The sequence below is a fragment of the Triturus cristatus genome, chromosome 2_1, assembly GCF_964204655.1.
Source record: "Triturus cristatus chromosome 2_1, aTriCri1.1, whole genome shotgun sequence".
Taxonomy (NCBI): domain Eukaryota; kingdom Metazoa; phylum Chordata; class Amphibia; order Caudata; family Salamandridae; genus Triturus; species Triturus cristatus.
The window spans coordinates 468,163,472-468,185,580 of NC_140581.1; the positions used below are offsets into that span (position 1 = coordinate 468,163,472).

At 44.9% G+C, this 22,109-nt stretch overlaps 1 protein-coding gene across 3 annotated transcripts in view; it reads left to right on the forward strand.

Moving 5' to 3' along the window:
• The window catches only part of POC5 (POC5 centriolar protein), a 373,162-nt gene that overhangs the window by 312,036 nt on the left and 39,017 nt on the right, over positions 1 to 22,109 (forward strand). For 2 of the 3 annotated variants that reach the window (XM_085632288.1, XM_085632290.1), the window contains one exon: positions 3,367 to 3,480. The exons of the other annotated variant lie outside the window; for it this stretch is intronic. In XM_085632288.1, the coding sequence (XP_085488414.1) occupies positions 3,367 to 3,480 (114 nt within the window). The remainder of the gene's footprint in view (positions 1 to 3,366; positions 3,481 to 22,109) is intronic. 3 annotated transcript variants of the gene reach the window in all.

Consider the following 22,109-nt stretch of genomic DNA (forward strand, 5'->3'; position numbering starts at 1 on the left):
ACTGTGGGAAATGTAGTGGCGACGGCGGGTACGCCTATGCCACAAAAAGTAAATAGAACAGTATGTGTATGCGTTAGCCATCCCTGGACACGTGTTTCGAGGTAGTTGCCTCTCGTCAGCAGGGAGCAGGTCAGTGTAAAGGGGTGCCGCGTGGACTGCCAAATGTAATTAAAAGCAGGTCAAGTACCTCTCCTGGCGCGCAGGTGCAGACTCAAGGCTCGTCAGCCCGTTGGCTTAAGGAAGCCGTTTAAATTGAGGATAAGTAGGTCGCACACCGCTCGTCACACCAGCAAGTTGCCCCAAAGGACTGTGGGAAATGTAGTGGCGACGGCGGGTACGCCTATGCCACAAAAAGTAAATAGAACAGTATGTGTATGCGTTAGCCATCCCTGGACACGTGTTTCGAGGTAGTTGCCTCTCGTCAGCAGGGAGCAGGTCAGTGTAAAGGGGTGCCGCGTGGACTGCCAAATGTAATTAAAAGCAGGTCAAGTACCTCTCCTGGCGCGCAGGTGCAGACTCAAGGCTCGTCAGCCCGTTGGCTTAAGGAAGCCGTTTAAATTGAGGATAAGTAGGTCGCACACCGCTCGTCACACCAGCAAGTTGCCCCAAAGGACTGTGGGAAATGTAGTGGCGACGGCGGGTACGCCTATGCCACAAAAAGTAAATAGAACAGTATGTGTATGCGTTAGCCATCCCTGGACACGTGTTTCGAGGTAGTTGCCTCTCGTCAGCAGGGAGCAGGTCAGTGTAAAGGGGTGCCGCGTGGACTGCCAAATGTAATTAAAAGCAACACATACTGTTCTTTATACATCGTGGCATAGGCGTACCCGCCGTCGCCACTACATTTACCACAGTCCTTTGGGGCTACTTGCTGGTGTGACGAGCAGTGTGCGACCAACCTTTGCATAATTTATTACGGCTCCCTTGAGCCAACGGGCTGACGAGCCTTGGATCTGCACCTGCGCGCCATGAGAGGTACTTGACCTGTTTTAATTACATTTGGCAGTCCACACAGCACCCCTTTACACTGACCTGCTCCCTGCTGACGAGAGGCAACTACCTCGAAACACGTGTCCAGGGATGGCTAACGCAACACATACTGTTCTTTATACATCGTGGCATAGGCGTACCCGCCGTCGCCACTACATTTACCACAGTCCTTTGGGGCTACTTGCTGGTGTGACGAGCAGTGTGCGACCAACCTTTGCATAAAATATCTGGAAATACTAACTTTTGTGATTTAGTATGCAGTCAGATTATTTTTTTTCTTAGTTCTCAAGAAGTGATCCCCAGTCAGTTCAGAACTGAATGTTAGTGGGGCCTCCACTCTCCCCCCCCCCCCCCCCTCCCCAAGAACTTGCAGTTTTGAAACCAATGCGGTAGCAGTCTGTTACATCCAGGCATAGGCCCTCCTGCATTGTATCACATTGTGTTTCCAACCATCTTTCAATAATGCCTTAAGGATCGTTCCATCCTGTCTCAGTTGGAACCAAAGGATCTGCACATTGGACAGCCTTTTCTGTTTTTTATTCTCCGGTTGTTGAGTGCTTCTTTTTAGCATTTGTTTAAATTTTATCATCTTGATGTTCAGACATGTAATATTTTATATTGCAGATATTTTGTCCAGCCACTGAATCTACATTTGGCTTAAGTCACCCTTCATCTTATTCACCCTACTTTCCAGATAGCCCCATTCCTGTCCGTTCTAACTGTAGTTTGTTTTGTGCAGCATTTCTAATATTACATGTTTGAAGGGTGAAGCAGGCAATCCTCTTTGGGGGTGTCGTCTCTTCCGTTCATGGTGTAAAAATATTGAACCCTCAATAGCAGTGTACTTTTTGGAGCCTGATGACCACCTAGTGTCAATGATCATTCACAATGAGGAGGTGAGCGGAGATAGTACACTGTAGTGATTACTGTGTATTTCGTTTAAGGTGAAACCTTTCTATAGATCCTGCCATGTACAACTTTAGATATATGACAAATTTCTCCATGTTTACTATAGGCAGCCTTCTGGCTCAATGCGGAGTATTGCATGCTCTTTATTTGATTTTTAATGGGCTGTGCACCCTATTTGTCGTCAATTTGAATGTCTCCTGACAGAAATTTGTTTCTCACTTTCTGTGGCAATAGTGTCATTGGGCACCACTACCACTGATCCTCAATTGCCATCTGCCACACACCTTTAAAACACCAGCTTCTTTGCATATCCTTGTCTTCACCACCTTCCCTATCTGATATAAAGCTGCACTCCAGGGTGTTACTTACCACAGGTTCTGGTTGCTATGAGCATGGGGAGTCCAGCAGCCACAGCACCAGGTAAGAAGGTCGGTAGGCAGTTACCACCTCAGCGCCATTTTGATATCTAGAGGCCCCACCTCTCAATGCTAATCCTGTGCCAGTGCTCCAGTGACCCTTACTGCCAATCAAAAGTGCTTCTGTGTGACAACTTGGTTAAGGCCAATGTGGAACCTCATAGAATTGTGGTCATCTTAATCTGCCGCTAGGCCACAACCCCATTTATTCAATGTTTGAGCTGTGGGAGAGTAAATAGCCAGTGCTTCATGCAGCAAATATTTTATGCAACTTCTTGCAGGGCAGTAGCATGGTTGGTGTCCTATCCCATTCTCGTTAAGATAGTGTACCAGCCATGAAGGTGACTGTGTAGTGTACTCTGTGAACTGAAGTCACAACCAAAAGGAAACCGATGACTTGGTAAAAGGTCTTTGAGGTTCACTTGGAAGCACAAAAGTTGCAACCAAGAAAATCCACTGACCCCTCAGTACATTTTGGAGGCTTCCTAGAAGCACAGAAGGATGACCCTTATGGCAAATTCACAGATACCTCAGTAAAGAGTCTATGAGGTCACCCAGAAGCATTGTAGGTTGCAGCTAAAGGAAAGCCTTACCAGATTCCCCCATAAGTTCAGCCAGCTTGCGTGGGTGCACAGGGAATAGATATCAATTTGCCAGCTGTGGAGGGAATGCAGGTAGATGATTGCAAAAGAGGTAGCAATAGGAAAGTTTCCAAAAAGAGTTTAGAGGGCAACTAGCATCTATTCTGCCCATAGGCAGTTTTCGGACCCACACAGGGAAGTTGCCATCGGAAGTCTCCCTTAACCTTTGCACCATTTCCACAAAAATATTAACACTTAATGTCCAGCGATTGTTATTAGTATAATTTTACTGTACTTATTTTCTAACTGTTTGCTGCCCCCAGAACTCATTAATCAATCTGTTTTCTGTAAAGGAGTAACTTCCTCTGAGAATGGAAAAGTATAGTGGTAGTGTTTCTCCTAGGCATACTGTACATCTTACCCTGTTTTCTACCTTGCTGATCTGAGAAACATTTTTGATTTTTTTGCAGCTCTCCGCTCCCTTTAGCCATCAGACGACTCATCATCTCCAAGACGATTTACGTATTCCGGTTATTGTCTCTGCAACAACTGCAGGATCGGGCATTCAACCAGCTCAACAATTGGTAATTATGCTGTCATACTGGGATTCACTTAAATGGACTTTGTGTTGAGTTGTGCAAGCTAATGCATTTGGTCTGCCAACTTCTGGCTACGCCTTGATAAAGTCCACAATAAAACATTTATCTTTTCCTAGCACATTTTTAGGTCTCGTCATAAGAGCTGCTGTTTCAGGCTTCATGTTACCAACACAGTAAACCGGACATATGTATGCATGCATGCATGTGTATATATATATATATATATATATATATGTGTGTGTGTGTGTGTGTGTGTGTGTGTGTGTGTGTGTGTGTATGTATGCATGTGTATATATATATATAATATATACATACATACATACATACATACAATAAAGAATAGCAGCTTTGGTAGGTCCCCTTCAGCCACTGATAGTTCATTTTTTAAAGAGTTGTGATGGGCTATCCCTAAAGTTATGGGATTTTGTGAAGGGGACATGGGGCTTCCAGTGGTACCATATTGCTCAAATCATTCTTCCTTCTGTTGTCTCTGTCCCATCTCCCCTTGTGCAAGTGTCCCCACTCCCTCCAACTGATGCCTGACACCCGCACTGCTCGTGGATTTGGCTTTGCCAATGCTGGTTGACCTGTCACCAGATTTGTGAAGCAGATGGCATCGTCCAGCCTTTTCGAATGAAGAAAACAGATTCCAAAATGGCTGATGTATCTAGGCATACATACACAGCAGCAATCTTATCTTCTTTTAAATCATTAAAAGATGGCCACTGTGATGCAAATTAACAAGCACTGGCAAAACCACAAGTAGTGCCATCATTATCTTGTAACGATTTCTCCAAAAAGAAAAAAATCCATTACAAGATTGCTGCCTTGCATGAACATAGTCATCTAGGTTGGGTGATAATTGGAAAAGCCAGTAGGTCGGCTTCTGTCATCAAATGCTAGACCTGTTGGTTTTATCAGTGCTTGTTCTCTAACAATAATTTTTTATATGCTGATTGTTTATATGGGTCACTGCGTAGCTGAGGATGTTACCTTACATGCAGCATGCACTTACATTCTTCCTTCGATGATAAAATAGCCTTATTCATTATGTGGGTATATGATCAGGCCCTGGCTTTTAGAATTTGCAGTATTATTCTAGAATTTCCACATTTGACCATTGGCGAACATTGGTCTAGGTTGTGCTTCATTAAATATACTTTATTATGTATACACAAGTATTCAACCATTCATGCTAGCTATCCTGTTCATCCCTGCAGATTTTTTTCCAGTCGGTGAAAGCGACAGTAATTCATATTCTGATGTGCCACACCATAACTACATTCTTTGTGGGAGTAGGCATCGCATATCCTCTTTATACTTCAAATAATTTGACTTTTGGTCACCCTCGGCGTGTGAGCAAGACTGTTCCCAGTTGAAACGCGTTACTGAAATAAATGAACATTGTCGTATAAATTCCCCCTGAGAGTGCGCTTTGTTGCTCTGGGGAATTCAAAAGTCAGGCTTGCTCCGCCGGCACAGCGCACCACCTATTTACGGGCACGGAGAGTTTAGGGACACTCCTTCTTTTCTCGGATCCCGCTTAAAGGATCACCCTGAAACTTTCCAGGAAGGAGCTAAGGTGGGCGAACTTTTGTTTGGGAAAGTTTTGTGACGATTTGTCAAACAGGACCCAAGTTATTGGCAAACCAAAAAAATGCTTCATCTGTGAAAAAGCAGACCTAACTCTAACTGCCCAGTGGCAGCCTCCACGTGGTCACCTCTAGGCACTTATAGTTGGGTCTCCAGGAAGGAGCACGCAGTTGCCACTAGGTAGTTGGGTCTGCTTTTCCATAGAAAGAGCGTTTTTTGGTTTGCTTATAACTTTTGTCCCGTTATTACGAATCTTCCCAAAACGTTCTTCCAAACAATGTTTACCCACCTGAGCTCCTTCCTGGAAAGTTTTGGGGTGATGTCAAGCGCAAGCCGAGTACAAAGAGGGGTCCCAAAACGCAAAATTCCCATATTTTTTCTGTAGACCTCACTAAGACGAGCTGCAGCAAACACTGCTGAACGGAATTACACCAAATTCAGCAAGAAGCTAGTTCTTGGTCCACAGATTGTGCTTTTTTTGATTTGGTGTAAATCCGTTCAGTAGTTATTGATAAATTTAGGGTAAAAAATAATTGTATATTTAGGCAGATAGATCTGCAGGAGTCTTGCTGGAGTCCCGCAAGAGTGCAAATAAAAAAAAAAGGGAGCCCTGTGATTGGTCAAGAGGCATGTGTTTTTTGGTGAGCCTGCACACACTCGCTGAGTTCTGTGAGCCCTCTGATTAGCTGGCTGTTAGAGGTTTGAAAAAGAAACGGCCGCCATTTCTGTTTACTGAGGAAAAATTGCAGGTGTTGTGGGAATTAAATAAAAAAGCTATATAAGGTAGCATCAGAAATGAATCCTGTACCCTAGATTTGGAGAGGTGTTTAAGGCAGAACTACTGTGATGTAAATAAATGTGTGTGTATGTGTATATATATATATTTTTAAATGTACGATCTCGTAGGACTCTCGCGGGATCATGAATAGTAAAAAGGAGAGTTCTCAGAACACTCTACTAGTAGAAATGTTTTTTGTGACCCTTGTTATTGAGAGGAAGTGTGTAAGACGTAAGTGCTATGATAAGCGGAAGGTTAATTCTGTTTTTTTAAAGTTACGATCTTACAAAACTCTAGTGGGATCGGCGAAAAATAAGGAGCAGGTGATCTTTGAATACACTCTGGTATACACATTGTAGGAACTAGTGTTAGTGAAGGTGGGGTCTCAGTGGAGAGGCCAGTCCCTCCCACATACTATTTCCCTACAATTATTTTGCGATGCTGTGGGAGTCTCTCGAGTAGTGTGCAAGCTTTAGGGAGTGAAGCTTGCCACATGAGATTTTTGTGATCTCTTAAGACTCACATGGAAAATTACTGAGCATGCCACAAGAAGTTTTACGATCCTGCAAGTGTCTTGCAAAATCGTATTGGAAGAAGTGGAAAAAAAGGGCCTGGTTATATTAACGTCAACCAATAGTTAACATTGTCATTACATTGTTTTGCAAACTGTGCATCCTTTCCTATTCTGTTACGATATAAAGCCATTCCCTTTCAAAACGATGTCCACACACAGGATATATGCTTCAGTTATTCTACCATACAAAAACACCAAAAATAATTAATTTACTAAAAAAAAAAAAAAAATAGAAATTCACTGAAACGTGATTACAAAAAATCTGATTTCGTGAAAAAAACTAAAACTTTGAAATGCACACAAAAAAAACAAAGGTTAAAGTAACCTAGTTAGGTTAATTTGTCAGTGACCACATTAACGTTAATGTTTTGAACTAAAAAAAAACTATAAATTGTGTCCCTGCCGTGCACTGCTTAGGACCTCCCATATTACACCACTCATGACAAGTTCTATGACATCTTTTATGACCTCACTGATGACATCATCCAATCAATGTATTAGATTGTTTTGTAGTAGCGGGTAACTACCATATTACTACTCTACCTAATGTTGTACAGCATGTATCCCTCTAATGGGTGTGTTTACAAAATGGGTGGGGGTGTGTGTGTGTGTGTGTGTGTGTGTGTGTGTGTGTGTGTGTGTCTGTCTGTCTGTCTCTCAGCAAGACATTTTGGACACACTCATGTCAATATATGTCCAGGTAATGATCTAGTCTACTTAAAAAGGGGCAAAGTCCAGAAATGAGGAAGGAGGCTTAATAGAGAGAAGGAACAGCTGCTCAGAGCCTTGCTGCGCTGCATAGGTCCACTTAGAAGTCAGAACGAATACAAAGTAATGGCTCTGGAGACCCCATAGGAATGGCATACTGGCAGGAAACCATGACCCCATCAGTAGTACCACTTTCAAAAACCATGGCACCTAGGCAACTACAACAGGGTACATCGTCATTCACCTTTTACCAGGTTTCTTACACTGAAGAGAGAAGCAGAGATGTGTATTTAGCTGTCACTGGGCAGACCTCCCAAGCAACAATAAGGTGTTACTGGGCTGATCGAGGGCTGTCCAGCAAACCTAACTGGTTTCATTCCTTGCACTGTTCCTAGCAGATTCTTCATCTGAATGTGGATTAAAGCCTAGAAATTAGACGAGTGACAATCCCATAGGTTCTACAAGGTGTGTGCCCAAGAACTGCTCCAAGCAGAAGGAAACTGGAACAGCCTTAAAGACCATCTTGTGCATATGTTGTGTGTACTCAGAGTTTGAAGTCTCTCAGGCATGGAATTAAAAAATGTGCCCTTGCGAAATCTAATAGGCCACCACACGTTTCAGGCTTCCCCTTAGGCTGGTGAGTGGACAGTAACTACTAGAGGCTGTACATTGGGGTACACTTTGTTTACTCCCAGCTAAGCAGCACATTGTGCTGTTTTGGAGGGCACATAAGCAAGTCAAGCACCTGGTTGCTTTGCCTAATGTCACCACACAGCGCTGCCAACTTTGTATGTAGAACTGTAGTTTCATTGGCAGCAGACGTCTGCCTGCCATTCACACCCTGGACTTTGTCTGACTGCAGAGAATCCTGAGAGTTTTTGAATCCTAATTAGTCCTGCATCCTTCCTGTAGTGGTGTAAAATGTTAGTGCTGCCAAGGGAGATTATCCCCTGCTTCCAGCCTTACTGTAGCATATCCTGCCATAACGCCATCCTTGTCCTTAGAGACCACACAATCTCCACCATATTTTTCTGTTACTTTCCTGCCATCACTTCAGCATTACCATTATTTTGACTGTCACTAATAAGGCATACCATCACTTAAACCAACACAACTTAAAAGGCAAAGCAGAGTTCCAGTTCATAGGCACAAGGGGCAGTATAATAAACCCAAAGTAGTTTCACAGTCTAAGCAAATAAATTGAACTCTCCGTAGTCAATCACTAACCAGATGCCTCTGAAGACAGCATTGCAAGAGGTTGAAGAGTTCCAAGAATGCAAGGAAATTATTTGAAGTGACAATGTGGATGAAGTTTTAAGATGCTCTACAAGCAGAAAACGTCTGAGAAGATGAACTTTCGGGCTTGAAAATAATCTCAGCTGGAGAACCAGAAGCACAGATGAAGAGCAGAGCCCAAGCAGTGGCTTCCTTTCATCAACCGGGAGGAAAGAGAAGCACTTGGCCACATGCTGGATGTGCCTTTTATATGCTGCAGGAGCCTTGAATCTTGTAGATCCTCAAAATAGAGGATCCTCGAGTCCTGCGGTGGATCCTCAAGTCCCGTTGTAGCCTGTCACTTGCATGGGGCGTAATGCCTCAACTTTTGGGGTGCAGCATGGGAGAAAGCATTGGAATTACCGATAACTATTTCACAACTTGACAGCACCCATGTGGCAGCCGAAATCCTGGGCGGTTTGACTCCTGTCAAACTACCGTAGACATCCTGAGTGGCCTAACCAATGGGCACAAGGTGGGCCACTAATGCCAGGTCCAGAGGTGGATAGGAGTAAGGAAGAGCACTGGTGGCAAGCCACAAGAGTAGTCTGCCAAGTACTCCATTCCTTGGTCATGAAGGACTTGAAACTATGTGTAGTGATTTGGGTTTGACGTTTATGCACAACCTCTAATAAGGGGATGTGGATCCACTTTTTCCAACTGTATAACTGCTTTGGAATGGACCGTCCAAGTGTCCTCCTGAGGCTTTTCTCCAGACAGTCTTCATGTAGAGTGGTGCTTCTCACATCAGGCGGCATGGAGGCTGTCGCACCCACAACACAGACAGAGGTGTGAGGTTTCCTCACCTTGCTCTCCTCAGCCCAACTGAAGACGTTCCACCAAATGGTAGTGTTCAGGAAGACTAATCATCCGCTCATTTCTAATCAAAGGCCTAATAGAATTTCTAAAAGCAGCCCTATCCCCTCACTTCAGTTTCTGGGTTTTCTCGCTACAGGTATGCAGGCAATACATGGCGGCGGGGACGACCAAGGCCATTACTTGTCTCTACCGCAGACTATCGACGGAAGGCCTGCAGCCCCTTGCCGCCTTGCGGGGCAAGTGGGAATTGGACCTTGCGAAATCGATCCCCGAGACTACATGGACCACGCTGGTGCGGCGGGCCTGGAAGGGAACGCGCAATGCCCGGTTTCAGCTGGTTCAGTTTTTTACGTTGCACAGGGCGTATCTGACGCCGGTTAAGATATTGCAATATTTTGGGGGTGTGCACTCTCAATGCCCGCGGTGCGGGGGAGAGGGGGCTGATTTTCGTCACATGTTTTGGTCCTGTGCCCAGTTGGGGGACTATTGGGCAGAGGTTATGGATTGCCTGAATCAGGTGACGGACCGCAACATTGCCCCGGAACTGGGGGCCTGCTTGTTACTTTGGTTTCCTCACACCCGCCGGACGAAGGTTACTAGCAAGTTTTACGACTTAGGGTTGATTATGGCCAAGAGGGAACTGACTATGCACTGGAAGTCCCGAGCGGGGCCTAGCTTCTTGCGGTGGAGGGCGGCGTTTGCGCGATGGGCGGGGGCAGAGGGTACGCTCCGGTTGCAATTGGCCCTTCGGAGGGACGACGAGAAGGCGCTGGCGACGGCCCGAGCGTGGGAGGCGCTGGTGGTGGAACTTCAGGGGCTGATGTCTGACACCGGGGGAGTGGGGGACACATCTGGCAGGCAGGAGGAGGCGTTGAGCGGGGAGTAGGAGGGGAGCAGTGGCGAGCACTGGAAGCTTGAACGTAGCTAGGCATGTGGGAAAGCCTTGGTTCCCTAGAAGAGGTTGAGCACCTGTGCATGATTTATTGTAGGGGAGGGGAACATCAGGAGAGGGGAAGGCAGAGGGGGGCACACTGACATGGGGTGGGGAGGGAGGGGGGGGAGACCCGCAAGCGAGGGATGACTATTCTCCTGGCTACTGGCTGGCAATGATGTATGTAAAGTATTCCTTTTGAAGGGGGAGGTAGCGGGGCTTGTATTGAGTTGATGCTATGAAAACAATAAAAAAATGTTTCAAAAAAAAAAAAGGTATGCAGGCAATACACATCCAATATGGGGGAACACACACCTCCCTCTTTATCATGTGCTAGGCCTGGCAAGGTGAATCTAAAATGAATTCCACTGGCTCAGTTACTGACTCACACACCATACATGTGTTAAACTCACTACACATGCTGCACACTTACACAGGATGTCAGTGCAAGGTTCTGGTCACACACATGAAGGCAAAACTATACACAGGCCTCAACCCTGGTGACACTGATAAAAAGAGCTGGTCTTACTATTCATGTCTCTTAACCAGTATGCTGTCACCGATAATCTATGCGCTAGACCCATAAGGACAGTAGTCCACTGCCAGCAATGATGCTTGGTGCGCCTCTTCAGATCACAACACTTGTCCATCAAAAACCTCTCATAATAAGGGACGGGCCTAGGCCTTTGTGAACTCGCTTAGATTAACTTGATGCCATGGCCACAATAAGTCAGGCTACCAGATTAGGCTGGGGAGCACACCGGTATACCATGCAGGGGACATTGCTCTGCCAGGAGCTAGATTAAGGTTATGTTAATTTAATGTACCATAATTTCCTTATATTTCCTGTAGGGTTACTATTTTTTTATTATTATTGGAAATGTTGCCCCTTCTGCAAGGTCACCCCAGAATTTATTTTTGCTGGCTATAGAACTCTTTGCACTTTGCCCCTGCTAATCAATGGTAAAATGCTTGTGCCCCTCCTTTCAGCATGGTAATATTGGTATACACCTGACTGGTTTATTTATTTTGCCCATATGTCCCTTCTACATGGTACCAAGTGTACCCAGAGCCTGTAAATTAAGTGCTACCAGTGTGCTGCAAACCTCATTGTGCCATCTACTGCAGTGGCACTGTAAAATAATGTCTCCAGGCCTACCAATAGCCTGATTCTGCAGTTTTAAAACTACAAGCTGGACCTGGCAAGATAACTCCATTTGACAGGCCTAAATCTTACTTTTAAACATTAATAAGACACCCCAAAATAGTCCTTATTGCTGGTAAGGCAGGGCGCACTGTATTAAAAAGTAGGACAAGTAAAGCTTTAATGTTAAACATGTCCTTAAAGTGAAAAATCCTTAAAAGCTAATAACACTGTTGGTTGTTTCATAGGAAAGCATTGGGGTGCAATATTAAGTCAAATACATTTTATCTTGGGCTCTCTGCACTATTCCTACTTCGGCTCGGAAACCAGTACAAATAAAAAAAAAAGACTTTTTGAAATATTTATTACAATCCGAATTCACTGGTGAAGTTGCATTCTTAATAAATTTATTTTGAAAGGGCACTTTCAGAAAGTTACGTTTGACCTTCCCTTAAGTCTTTGGAAGCTAAATATGCATTTTGCTCTCCAGCTTCTGCCAGCCAGTAATTAACATTTGAATAGGTCTCAATGAGGGTTAAACTTACTCCCATGCTCAAACAATAGGCTGACCTGAATGGGGGCGTGACGACACATCTGAACCTGACAGAATATACTGGAAGGTTCCTTTTTGACTTGACATTAAAGTGTCAACTCCTACTTGAATATCACATCCTGCTTGACAGGTCTGCTGGGAGTTTTCATATGACATTTGGTGAGCACTTCAAAGAGGCCTCCCCTGTCACAGGCAAATGATGACACTTGGACAGGGCCCTTCTTTTGGCCCCCCAGCCAGACCGGTCCACATCAAAGTGGGCGTCTTTTTGAACATACAGTGTCACAGTGTATTTGTCAGGTTTGCTAGGTTTACATCTAACATTTGGGATGCACTTCAGAGGCCAAAGGCAGGATGGCAAAACAATTATGTATTCCATGTCTGGTTGCTTGAAAACTCCGCTCTGTACCACCAGACTTCTGTCTCTGAGGTTATTGTGGGTACATGGACTGCCTTAAACTGTGTTTTGGTATTCGATATGGGAGGACACCAGAATTACCATAGTACACTCCACATGCACCCCCCACCCCACAGCCTTTAGAGCTCAGTGGCATCTTGAAAATGCCCAAAGTGCATTGGGTTAGCCCTAGGAACCTTTACACCATTGATTAGGGCGTTCCCAGAGGTCATTCCCACCCACTAGCTCAGGCCAGGCATAAATGTGAAACCTCCAGGTACCCACTTCGGAACACTCCTAGACCTGTGTTAAATCGGAAGTGGACTGGACCTGCTTTCTGATACATGTGTAGTCTAGAAGACTTGACCTGTTCTCTCTCTTGCACCCAGGACAAATAAGAGTCATAAAGCTGATCTGTTCAAGTTAAAGGTATACAATAAGCTAGAAGAGACCATTCCTACAACTGACCTGTGACAACTGCACCCTGCTGTTGGCTGCTGTCTGACACCCAGGTAGTCTCTAAGTGCCTTCTCTGAAGTTCTAGGGGATTTTGAAGTGCACACCTGTGGTGAATTGGGTCTTCAAGGACTAAAATGAGAAGATGCAATTTTTGACCAGGACAAACCTGGTTAGTGTACCTGATCTGCACTCAAGGTTTATCAGTGGCAAATTGCGCCTAGGTCTTGTTCTGCCATGACCATTGACTATCACTGCCTTCTGGTCACTATTTCTACTTAAAACATTGAATATACGTTTCTCTGGTTCCCCTGATTAGATTTTTGTCATTGTGGTGTAATTTTGTTTATTAAATTCCATTCTATTTTTCGAAACACTTTGGGATTTATATTGTTTTGCACTGCGACTTTATTACTGTCTTAGTACTGCATAAATCCTTTACACATTGCCTCTAAGTGAAGACTTTCTGCTCTGTGCCTTAGCTACCAGGTGAGTGAGGGCAGGCTTATTCAGTGACATTAGTGGTTCACCCTGACAAGGATCTTGATTAATACTTGAGGGAGGTTACTTACCCTCTCCCCCTACCCCCATAATTGACTAGATTAAGAACATAAGCATAACATAATTTCATGGATCGAGTTTGCATTGCTAACAATAAAAGCAAGTATTTTTGAATTGATTATACTGGAATTCAGGGGTAATAGTTTCGTTTTATTTGCTGCAAAGTTTAATTTATGATAGTGTTACTTTCATATAATATGCAAATTTATTTAATTGCAGGTTAGGGCTTGCAGTAGGGTTAACAAGATTATTAATTCTTAAAGGGTAAGAGTTAATTACATTTAGGATGCAGGAACAAGTTAGTAGCACTGGTGGGTTGAAGTAAATGACGGTTGAAGTTATGTGTTGAAGTAATGGTTTTGTGAAATGGTGGTTGAAGTTTTGATATACAATCCTTAGTCTCGGTCGTTATGAAATGGCTCATGTTCTTTCTTCCTGTTATGGAGCAGTATGCTGCAAGAGTCCCTTAACAAACGTGTTCATTGAGAGGAAAAAGCAAGGAACAGGTTTTCTGTCTTCTCCTTGCTGGCCAGTGAGCAAGCTCAGTGCCACACTGCTTTGTTTCTCTCTTGTACAAATGCCTTTTTTGAAACCTTATTGGAAGCATGTTCCTCCCTGAGAAAAATGTTATATCAGGCTATAGGGAGAATGACAGATGGGCCTCAGCAAACAGTTTTTCTTTGTCTTGTCTCTCCTCAAATGAGATGTAACACAGGCTGGTGTGGGCATACACAGAGCCTCCTTTATCAACACTTGTGTTCCAAATTTCCCGAGTAGTGGACTTTAAGGAGAAACTCTGTGGCTTATAAAAAAAATCTTACTCTCATTCATAATCAATCAAAAATGTCCTTTTAAAACTGGTATACTTGGCACATCTTACAAGCACATGCCAGACAACTGTTTTGTCACAAAGGTGTTCAGGTAGTGATCGTTCAAGCGAATTTGAAGTTCTTGCGCCAGTGAAAGGACGGTACCTGAATAAGAAGTGTGTTTATTCCATTTAAAAGTTATTTAGGTACAAGTTCCATGCCAAAGAAGAACTGGGTTCTTGCTCCCCAACAGCCAACTCCGTCATAATGTTCCAGAACCTGCATCTAGTTAACAGTATTTCGGTGCTAAAGAGAGGTAACATGGAGAAAGTTAAGTGTTTCAAAACGTAACATAGATGCACTGACCTATCCTCCCAAGTATTCCTTTTACAACATTCTACAAGATGCCACCGTTTTGTATATTGTTTTATGAGTTAAAGTTTCCTAAATTGTTTAGTATGATGAAGCCTATTTTCTGTGGAGGCAAGATAAATATTGTTAGTGAAGAAATTGTGCCGTTAATCAATGCCCAGATGCATACTGTGGTGTGTTATTTACACCTGCATTCTGTATGAAGCTTAATCTCAAAACTCTATCCCAATATAGCAATGTAGCACTCATTAATTTCCCTCCAGCCCAACATAGTTCTTATATTGATTACCCCTTCCCCAAAAATACTGGACCCAGAATGTTTTCAGTATTATGTCAGAATTCTGCCATTTAGTAGTTGTTGTGTGGCACCAGACTTGGATCCTCTAGTTGTCCCTCTTAGAATTGTGAGCATTTGAAATTTTATTCAATTTAGTTTTTTTTCCCATCACAGATGCCAAGATCACAGACGCTTGTTGAGCGCTTATCAGTTTTGTAAAATTCTTATTACCAAATCTTCTGGCTTGAAACCTTGCCTGAAGTGTAGAAGTCAAGTTTCTGTGTTTGATCCACCTATATCATGTATGTGAACCAACGGGGTGATAATTATAGTAATAATGATTAGTAGTGATGATTATGGAGATGATGTAGCACTTGTAAAGCATGCCACTGTTACTGTAAAAGCATGTCTTCGTGATAAGAAGTAGTGAACTAAACCAGATAATAAACCATTACTTCATGAGAATAAAGTTACATTTTCAGGCCCCTGCAGAAAAGGGGAAGCGAAAGGAAAGAGGAAGTCTGTGTTAAAGCTTGGGAGTCAAGATTTGAGCATAGCCGACAGAGGGAATGCTAAACGAAAAAAATCCTTTAAAAAATTTGAGCGCAGAGTCAAGAAAAGAGGGCTGTCCATAACATTGCTTTGTTAAGGATACATACAACTTTAATAGCCTTTGATTTAAAAATAAACAATACACTTCCTTCCATAGTCCGTATATTAAGTCCAAGGGCAAGTCTATTGGAAGCATTTTGGAGAGTTTCAAGTAAGCTAAGATGTGGTTGGGCTTCCCTAATTATATAGCATTGCAATAATTGGTCTGAGATGCGATGGTTTTCGCGCAGGTCAATATTTCTCTGTTAACTTGATGATCAAAGAGACAGCATGGCACAAGGTTCTGGGACCACTACATCCATGTACTTCCGAAAGCGATTTGTGGAAGAGAGGTTAAGCTGTTACTCTTCAGCAGTAGAGAAGAAGCCCAATTCTGTCTCCATCCAGAGGTCATTTAATGCCTTGATAGATTCACCCTTCACACTGGCAAACCGTAAAGTGAGTAGGTCTAAAAGTTCTAAACACGAGTAGTTGGACGGTTATTAGAATGAAAATACCTTGGACATGTGGGTAGTTAAGATTATTCTAAATATTCCCTTTGTTTCTCCAAAAAGCAAACACATAATCTCTCCTCAACCTCACTTTCCACTCCCATCGTACAAATGTCGTGCTAAACAAAGTTATTGCCTTATTGAACTTGGGTATCCTGGAGAAGTCCCCTGCTTCCAAAACAGGGAACACAAGTTAATATAGTTTAGTATCAGCCTTTGACCTGTTTTACACTAAGGGCCTTATTTAGAGCGTGGTAGACAGACTACTCCTCCTCTACAGACGTGGCAAAACACACTATTTGCCAAACTTGTGGTTCGCCCTCTCATTTTATTGTATTGTGAAACATCATGTTTCCACTAGCTGAGTCTCTGCTGGTTCTGCCAGTGAATTCCTTATTCCAATAGCCCAAAAGACATCTGACTGTCCTCTGTAAGTACATCAGACGGTTTGATGTACTTTTTTTCTTTTTTTGACCACTAGCGAAAGCCTGGCGGTTCTTAACTAGAAAACCCCAAAATTATCTCCACACTAGGAGAAAACTCCCACAATGTCGGGAATATTTTATTTACAGAAAAGCATCTCTCACTTTGAGAGTTTTTGCAAAACAAAGTCTTTGCTGTGCAGTTGCATTGAGCATGCCTCCAGCATAGCTTCTTCAGGGGAGCCACCATCCGAGCTAGGCAGTCGAAGCTTTCTAACAATGGTGGGCTCTAGCCAGTAGCAAAGTACATCACTCTGCTGCTTTGGCAAAATGGTGCACAGCTCACCGTGGTCTAAATAAGGTCTAATGAAAGAAAAAGACATTGTTCCTTTGTTGGAGTCTAAGGATTGGCTGGTATCTCCCATTTGCAAATGCCAAAAGAGATTTTTGCTATTTGTAGTTAGAGGAGATTATTATAAATTTGCTATGCTGGCATTTAGCCCTTACAGTGTATTCCAATATGATTCCTTAGGTTAAAGGCAGCAAATTTGTTTCCTTTTCTATGTAATTGCCACGTCGAAGTACATTCACCTATGATGGAACATTTCTATTTCACAAAAGACCTCCTCCAGAATGTAGAATTCCCTCTATATATATCTACTTAAGCAAGGCTTTGATGAGGTCTTTGCAATGGTGTTTCATGTGCCTCTGAAACCTGTACCAAAGGTGCTTCTTTGACCCAATATTTGTTTCTGTCCAACTTTGCAGCCATTATGTTTGTACGTAGTACCCTTAATAGAGGACTGACCATTGATAACTGTAGTGACAGATCTTTCTCGTCTGTTGTAAAGATCACCGGTATGCTCATTTTATCAGGTTCACATAAATGTAAACTGTACAATTTCCATTCTTGGCCTTTGCCTCATTAGTGTGTCCCTGTCAGTGCCATGTTCTACCTGATTGAGACTTCTAGCAGCAGATTCCTTACCTTAGAATTATCCCCAGACGTCAGACTGGGTCTGGAAATTCTTGAGCGGTGCCCATGCACGCTGGTAGGTGGCATAGATTGGCTCCGCGCCATCTGCTCTGGGAGTGATGAGCGTGGTGCCTATATAGGCGCCATCCCAGCATGCTGACATCAGTTCTTTGTTTTCCGCGTCAGTGCAGATTTGGAAGAGCTACCGCGGTCACTTTTTGACTGAGCTTTTTAAACGTTTTGTTGAAGACTTGTTTGAGAATTCCTTCCTCCTGGTGCATGAGGGATGTCACCCAAAAAACAATGGGTTTTAAACCCTGTAGTGCCAGTCACAGACAGATGTCTGTGACAGACCCACACTTGTTTTGTTTGTGGTGCTTGGAGTGGGACCACGGTTCCAAGGCCTGCAAGAACTGCTGCGCCATGTACTCTACCCGAAGGTGCTGAGGAACCATTCCCTCAAGCTCCTTGCTGCCTGATGTCGGACAACACTGCAACACTCTCAATCCCAGTCGTGCAAAAAGTCCTGGGACTGCTTGCAGATCCTGAATTCGATGGTTGGTTGTCCCAGTCAAAATCGTTGGGTAAGTCCCACAAGTGCAAGAAGTCGAAGCATTCTCCTCTCTGCGCCGGTACAAGTCCTTGGATGAGGGGCAGAACCTGCGGCATTGCTCAAGGCCTCGCTCTCCACAGAGCCTGGCCTGGGCTCCATCCATACATCCTGGTGCAGGAGCGACACCAGCCCAACTCAAGGACTTTTATAAGGCCATAAACCTCACATTTGGGCATCATGACCCTTCTGGAGGGCCTTAGATTACCACAGGTTCAGTAGAGGTCTCTACTAGATTTCCGCCAGTGGGTTCGCCATTATCATCAGTCATGCCCCATGGATGCGGTGTTTAATCTGGAGTGACTCCACCCACGAAGCCGCAACCTTCCACAGAGCCTGCTTCAGTGCCGGCACAGCCCCCCACTCTCCTTATCTCTGCTCCCCCATAACTCCCCTGCAGCGCCAACCCCATCATCATTCCTGACACCGCTACAGAGCTGGGTTGGCGTTGCCCAGCTTAGACCATGGTGCAGCCGGTACCATGCCCTCCAAGCTTGAGCCAGTGCCATTATCTTTTTAATATGCCTGGAGAGGCTATTGGGAAGGTCTGAGGACTCTTACACATTTTGCCACCCTCCTAGATGAACCAGAGAACGACTGGTATGAGGAGCTGGTGGATACCAGCAGGTGAGGAATCTAACTGGCACTAGCTTGGTCTCTCCTCCTAGCGTGGCTATGGAGGAGGGAGAGCAATGGTGGTGCGGAGGGCGGCTGATGTCCTTTACCTTTAGTTGCCCTTGGTGGCCGTTAAGATGACCGTCTTCACAGAGGTGCTTCAGCCAGGAGTTACCCCTCCAAACTTCCACTCCCTTTCAATGAATCCCTTGCGGATGTCCTACTCGGGGCCTGGTCAAACCCCTCCAATTGCCTGCTGCCAACGCCCAGCTCCTGGAGACCCCAGTTTCCTCACCCAACACTCCACTTGGTGGTCCAAGCCTCCAACTCCTGAATTAACTCTGGCGCTTTCCCAAAAGGTTGGACAGCTTTGGCAAGAGGATATTCTCTTCTGCCAGCTGAGCACTGCGCTCGGTGAACACTGCATGCCTTTTGGGACGATACATCTTCACTGTGAAGGACTCTGTTTCGCAAGTGTTGCCCATGGTGTTGAGGAGGCCAAAACCATACTCTCCCAAGCTATTGCTGACAGATGAGACAGCAAAGTTCACCATAAGATGTGTGCTGGACACGACTGACTTACTAGGCACTCAGATGCCCTGCCTGGTTGGGAACCACTGGCTTTTCAGGTGATGTTCAGTCTTCCCTCATGGACATGCCCTTTGATGGCACTCACCTTTATGGTGAAAAGGCAGGCTCAGTGTTGGAGCGCTTTAAAGACAGCAGGGCTATGGCTAGATCTTTGGGCCTATTCATGGCTCCTCGCCAACCCCAGTCTGCCTTTCATTCTTTCTATGGCTACAATTGGGACTACCCAACCCATCCTTTTGCATCCAGCTACCACAGCCAGCAGGCTTCCTAGCCTGTCCGTGACTGCAGACAAACCACGTGGCACCACCAGCCTAGCAGCCACCATTCACAAACTCCTATAGTTTGGCCTCTTACCAGCCTGGGCACCATCGCCATCATCTGCTTCACTGGCAGTCTATAACTATGGACAAGTGGGTTCTTCAAATCATCTAGAGGTGTTCCTCCATCCCCTTTATGGCTACCCTCCACCCCCATGCCAATATCTCACAACCAGCTTATGGAGGACAATCTCTCTCTCCTTACTTTGTCTGGAAGTACTGGTTCTTTTGGCCAAAGGAGTCATCCGGAGGGTGCTGCCATCAGAAGTAGGTTGAGGTTGCTATTCCTGTTACTTTCTGGTGTCCAAAAAGGATAGAGATCTTCGTCCTATTCTAGACCTGCCCCTTCTCAACGTCTTCCTGAAGTAGTTGTTCAAGATGCTCAGGTCCGGTCTTCCCTCAACCCAGGAGACTGGATGGTAGCACTGGACTTGCAGGATGCCTTTTTCCCCATCCTGCCTGCCCACAGACATTGCCTGTGGATCACGGTGGACCACAAGCACTATCCGTTCGCTGTGCTCTCCATTGGCCTGACCAGCGCCCCATGTGTGTTCATCAAGGTGATGGTGGTGGTTGGAGCACGTCTGTAGAGGTCAGGGGTTCCAATCTTTCCTTACCTAGACTTATCTTGGCTGTTGAAGGCGACCCGCCCCAGTTAGTCATCTCCCAAAACAAGGCTACGGAGGACCTCCTGCACTCGCTAGGGTTTACTATCAGTCACTCGGCACGGAGTCCAACACTCTTCAACCTTTATGTTACACCACTCGCAACAATCATCAAAAGTGCATCCTACGCCGATGACACCCAAATGGTGGTGTAACTGGCAAAGCCGGAAAATAACTCGGGCACGGCACTTGGAACATGCAGGAGCAATGTGAGCTAGTGGATGGACTACAACTACCTTAAATTAAATGCCACTAAAACTGTCATCCTTTTTAGGTTTCGCCTAGCGGTGCAGCGCATGCGCTGCTCGCTTTGCGAGGCATGCAGTATACACTATAGGTGAGGGAGGCCCCGCCCACTTTTTCATTGGCTTGTGGCTTTTCCCTTTCTAAATGCTGCCTTCTGGTTTAGAAGCTGCTTGTCCCGCCTTATGACGGCCATGTCTCCTTCCACGGCTATTGGCCCCTTTACTGCGTGTTTCCTGAGCACTACTTCGCAGCCGATCGTCATTTGGGCTTCTTTTTGGTATGATGGTAGTTCGTTTTGGGCTTTGTTTGAAGGAGGATTGGGCTTGTTCCTCTTGTGAAAGCTGCTGCTGCTGCTACAGCACGCTCTGTGTACAGGCAGCATGCTTAACAGGCACACGCACTGGGCACCTGGTGATTTGTAACTTTTAATTACTCCCCACGGCGCCCGCTTTCACTTTTAAATATTGAGTATAAGGGCAGCCTTTACTTTAAAATACTAAGTCTGAGCCCGTCTTCACTTCAACATCTAAGCGCGACGGCCGCCTTCACTTATCCCACATTCACTTTTATTTCTAAGCGTCACAGCCGCCTTCACTTTTAATTATTAGGCGCGACGCACTCCTTCACTTTTAATTTGTTAAAGCATCCCAGACATTCCGCGTTCTAACTCGCATACCATTCAAACATGGCCGTGAGATTAGCTGCCTCTAAACCACGCCCCTTTGCAGCTCCCCGTCGGTATGTGCTTCCCTCGTCGTTTGTGCGCATGCTTAATATCAAAAGCATGCGCACGAGGTTTGGTCGTCCCGAGCCTCAGGGACAGGGTACTAACAAGTAAGACACTCCTCCCACAGAAGAGCATCTTACTGCTTTGAAGTGCTTCTCGAGCTTTTTTGTGTTCCTTTTTCGGTGCTTCACGCGATTACCCTTCCCAACCTGACAATAACCCTAGCTCTAGGACAGCTGTGCGTCCTCCGCCCTAGGCTAGGTTTCCAACGGGGCCCTGGGGCGCCATTGATTTCCAGACCCGCAGGCAGCGCACGTACCCGGGGTCTGCACTGTGCGAGGGAGGCATGCATTGCTTCTCAGCATATCGGAGGTGATTAAATGCATGACAGAGGTCCGTTATCACACCCCTGTCTCCAGCGCTGCTCACAGGAGGAGTTCCGTCCCGGAGCATTCGGGAACTCGCATGCTTCAGTCATTACTCTTGCTTGTTTTGCTGCAGGTTGGTGGGCAACGCATTCTGTCTTTGCCATGACAACAGCTATTGTGTTTCTATTAGGGATCTGTTGGGGGGGGTTTTAATCTGGCCTTAGCAGTTTATTTTTGACGATGTTAAACAGCATTGCCAAAAGCCATAAAGCATTCCGCTTTAGCAGCCAAAAACTTGTGTTTATTGCAAGCGTATAAATAACTCATCTCCAGTGCACAGAAGGAAATAGGTATGAAAGGGATACTCGCACCTGGGTTTGAGCAACTTGAGCATGCCCTTTTGCAATGACGAAATAGCATTTTATCTTTTATAGGTGAGCGAGCCATCAAATTAACGGGCAAAGCCGAGCCAAGGGTCTGGCTCGCCTCTAAGAGCCCTTTCACGAGCCGAGCCCTGTGTATGTTTGCCATGTAAATAATGCAACACGTAAAACTATGTGATGTCTCTTCAAAATAAAATTAAGGGCATTTCTTTAACATTCGGCTACTTTGAAAATAATAATAAGTCACATTATAGATTTATTGAGAAGTGCTGAAGAAAAAGGGGCAGGTGAAACAAAATATCTGCATAAGATCACACAGTTTGGTTAAACAGGGTAGCTGGGAT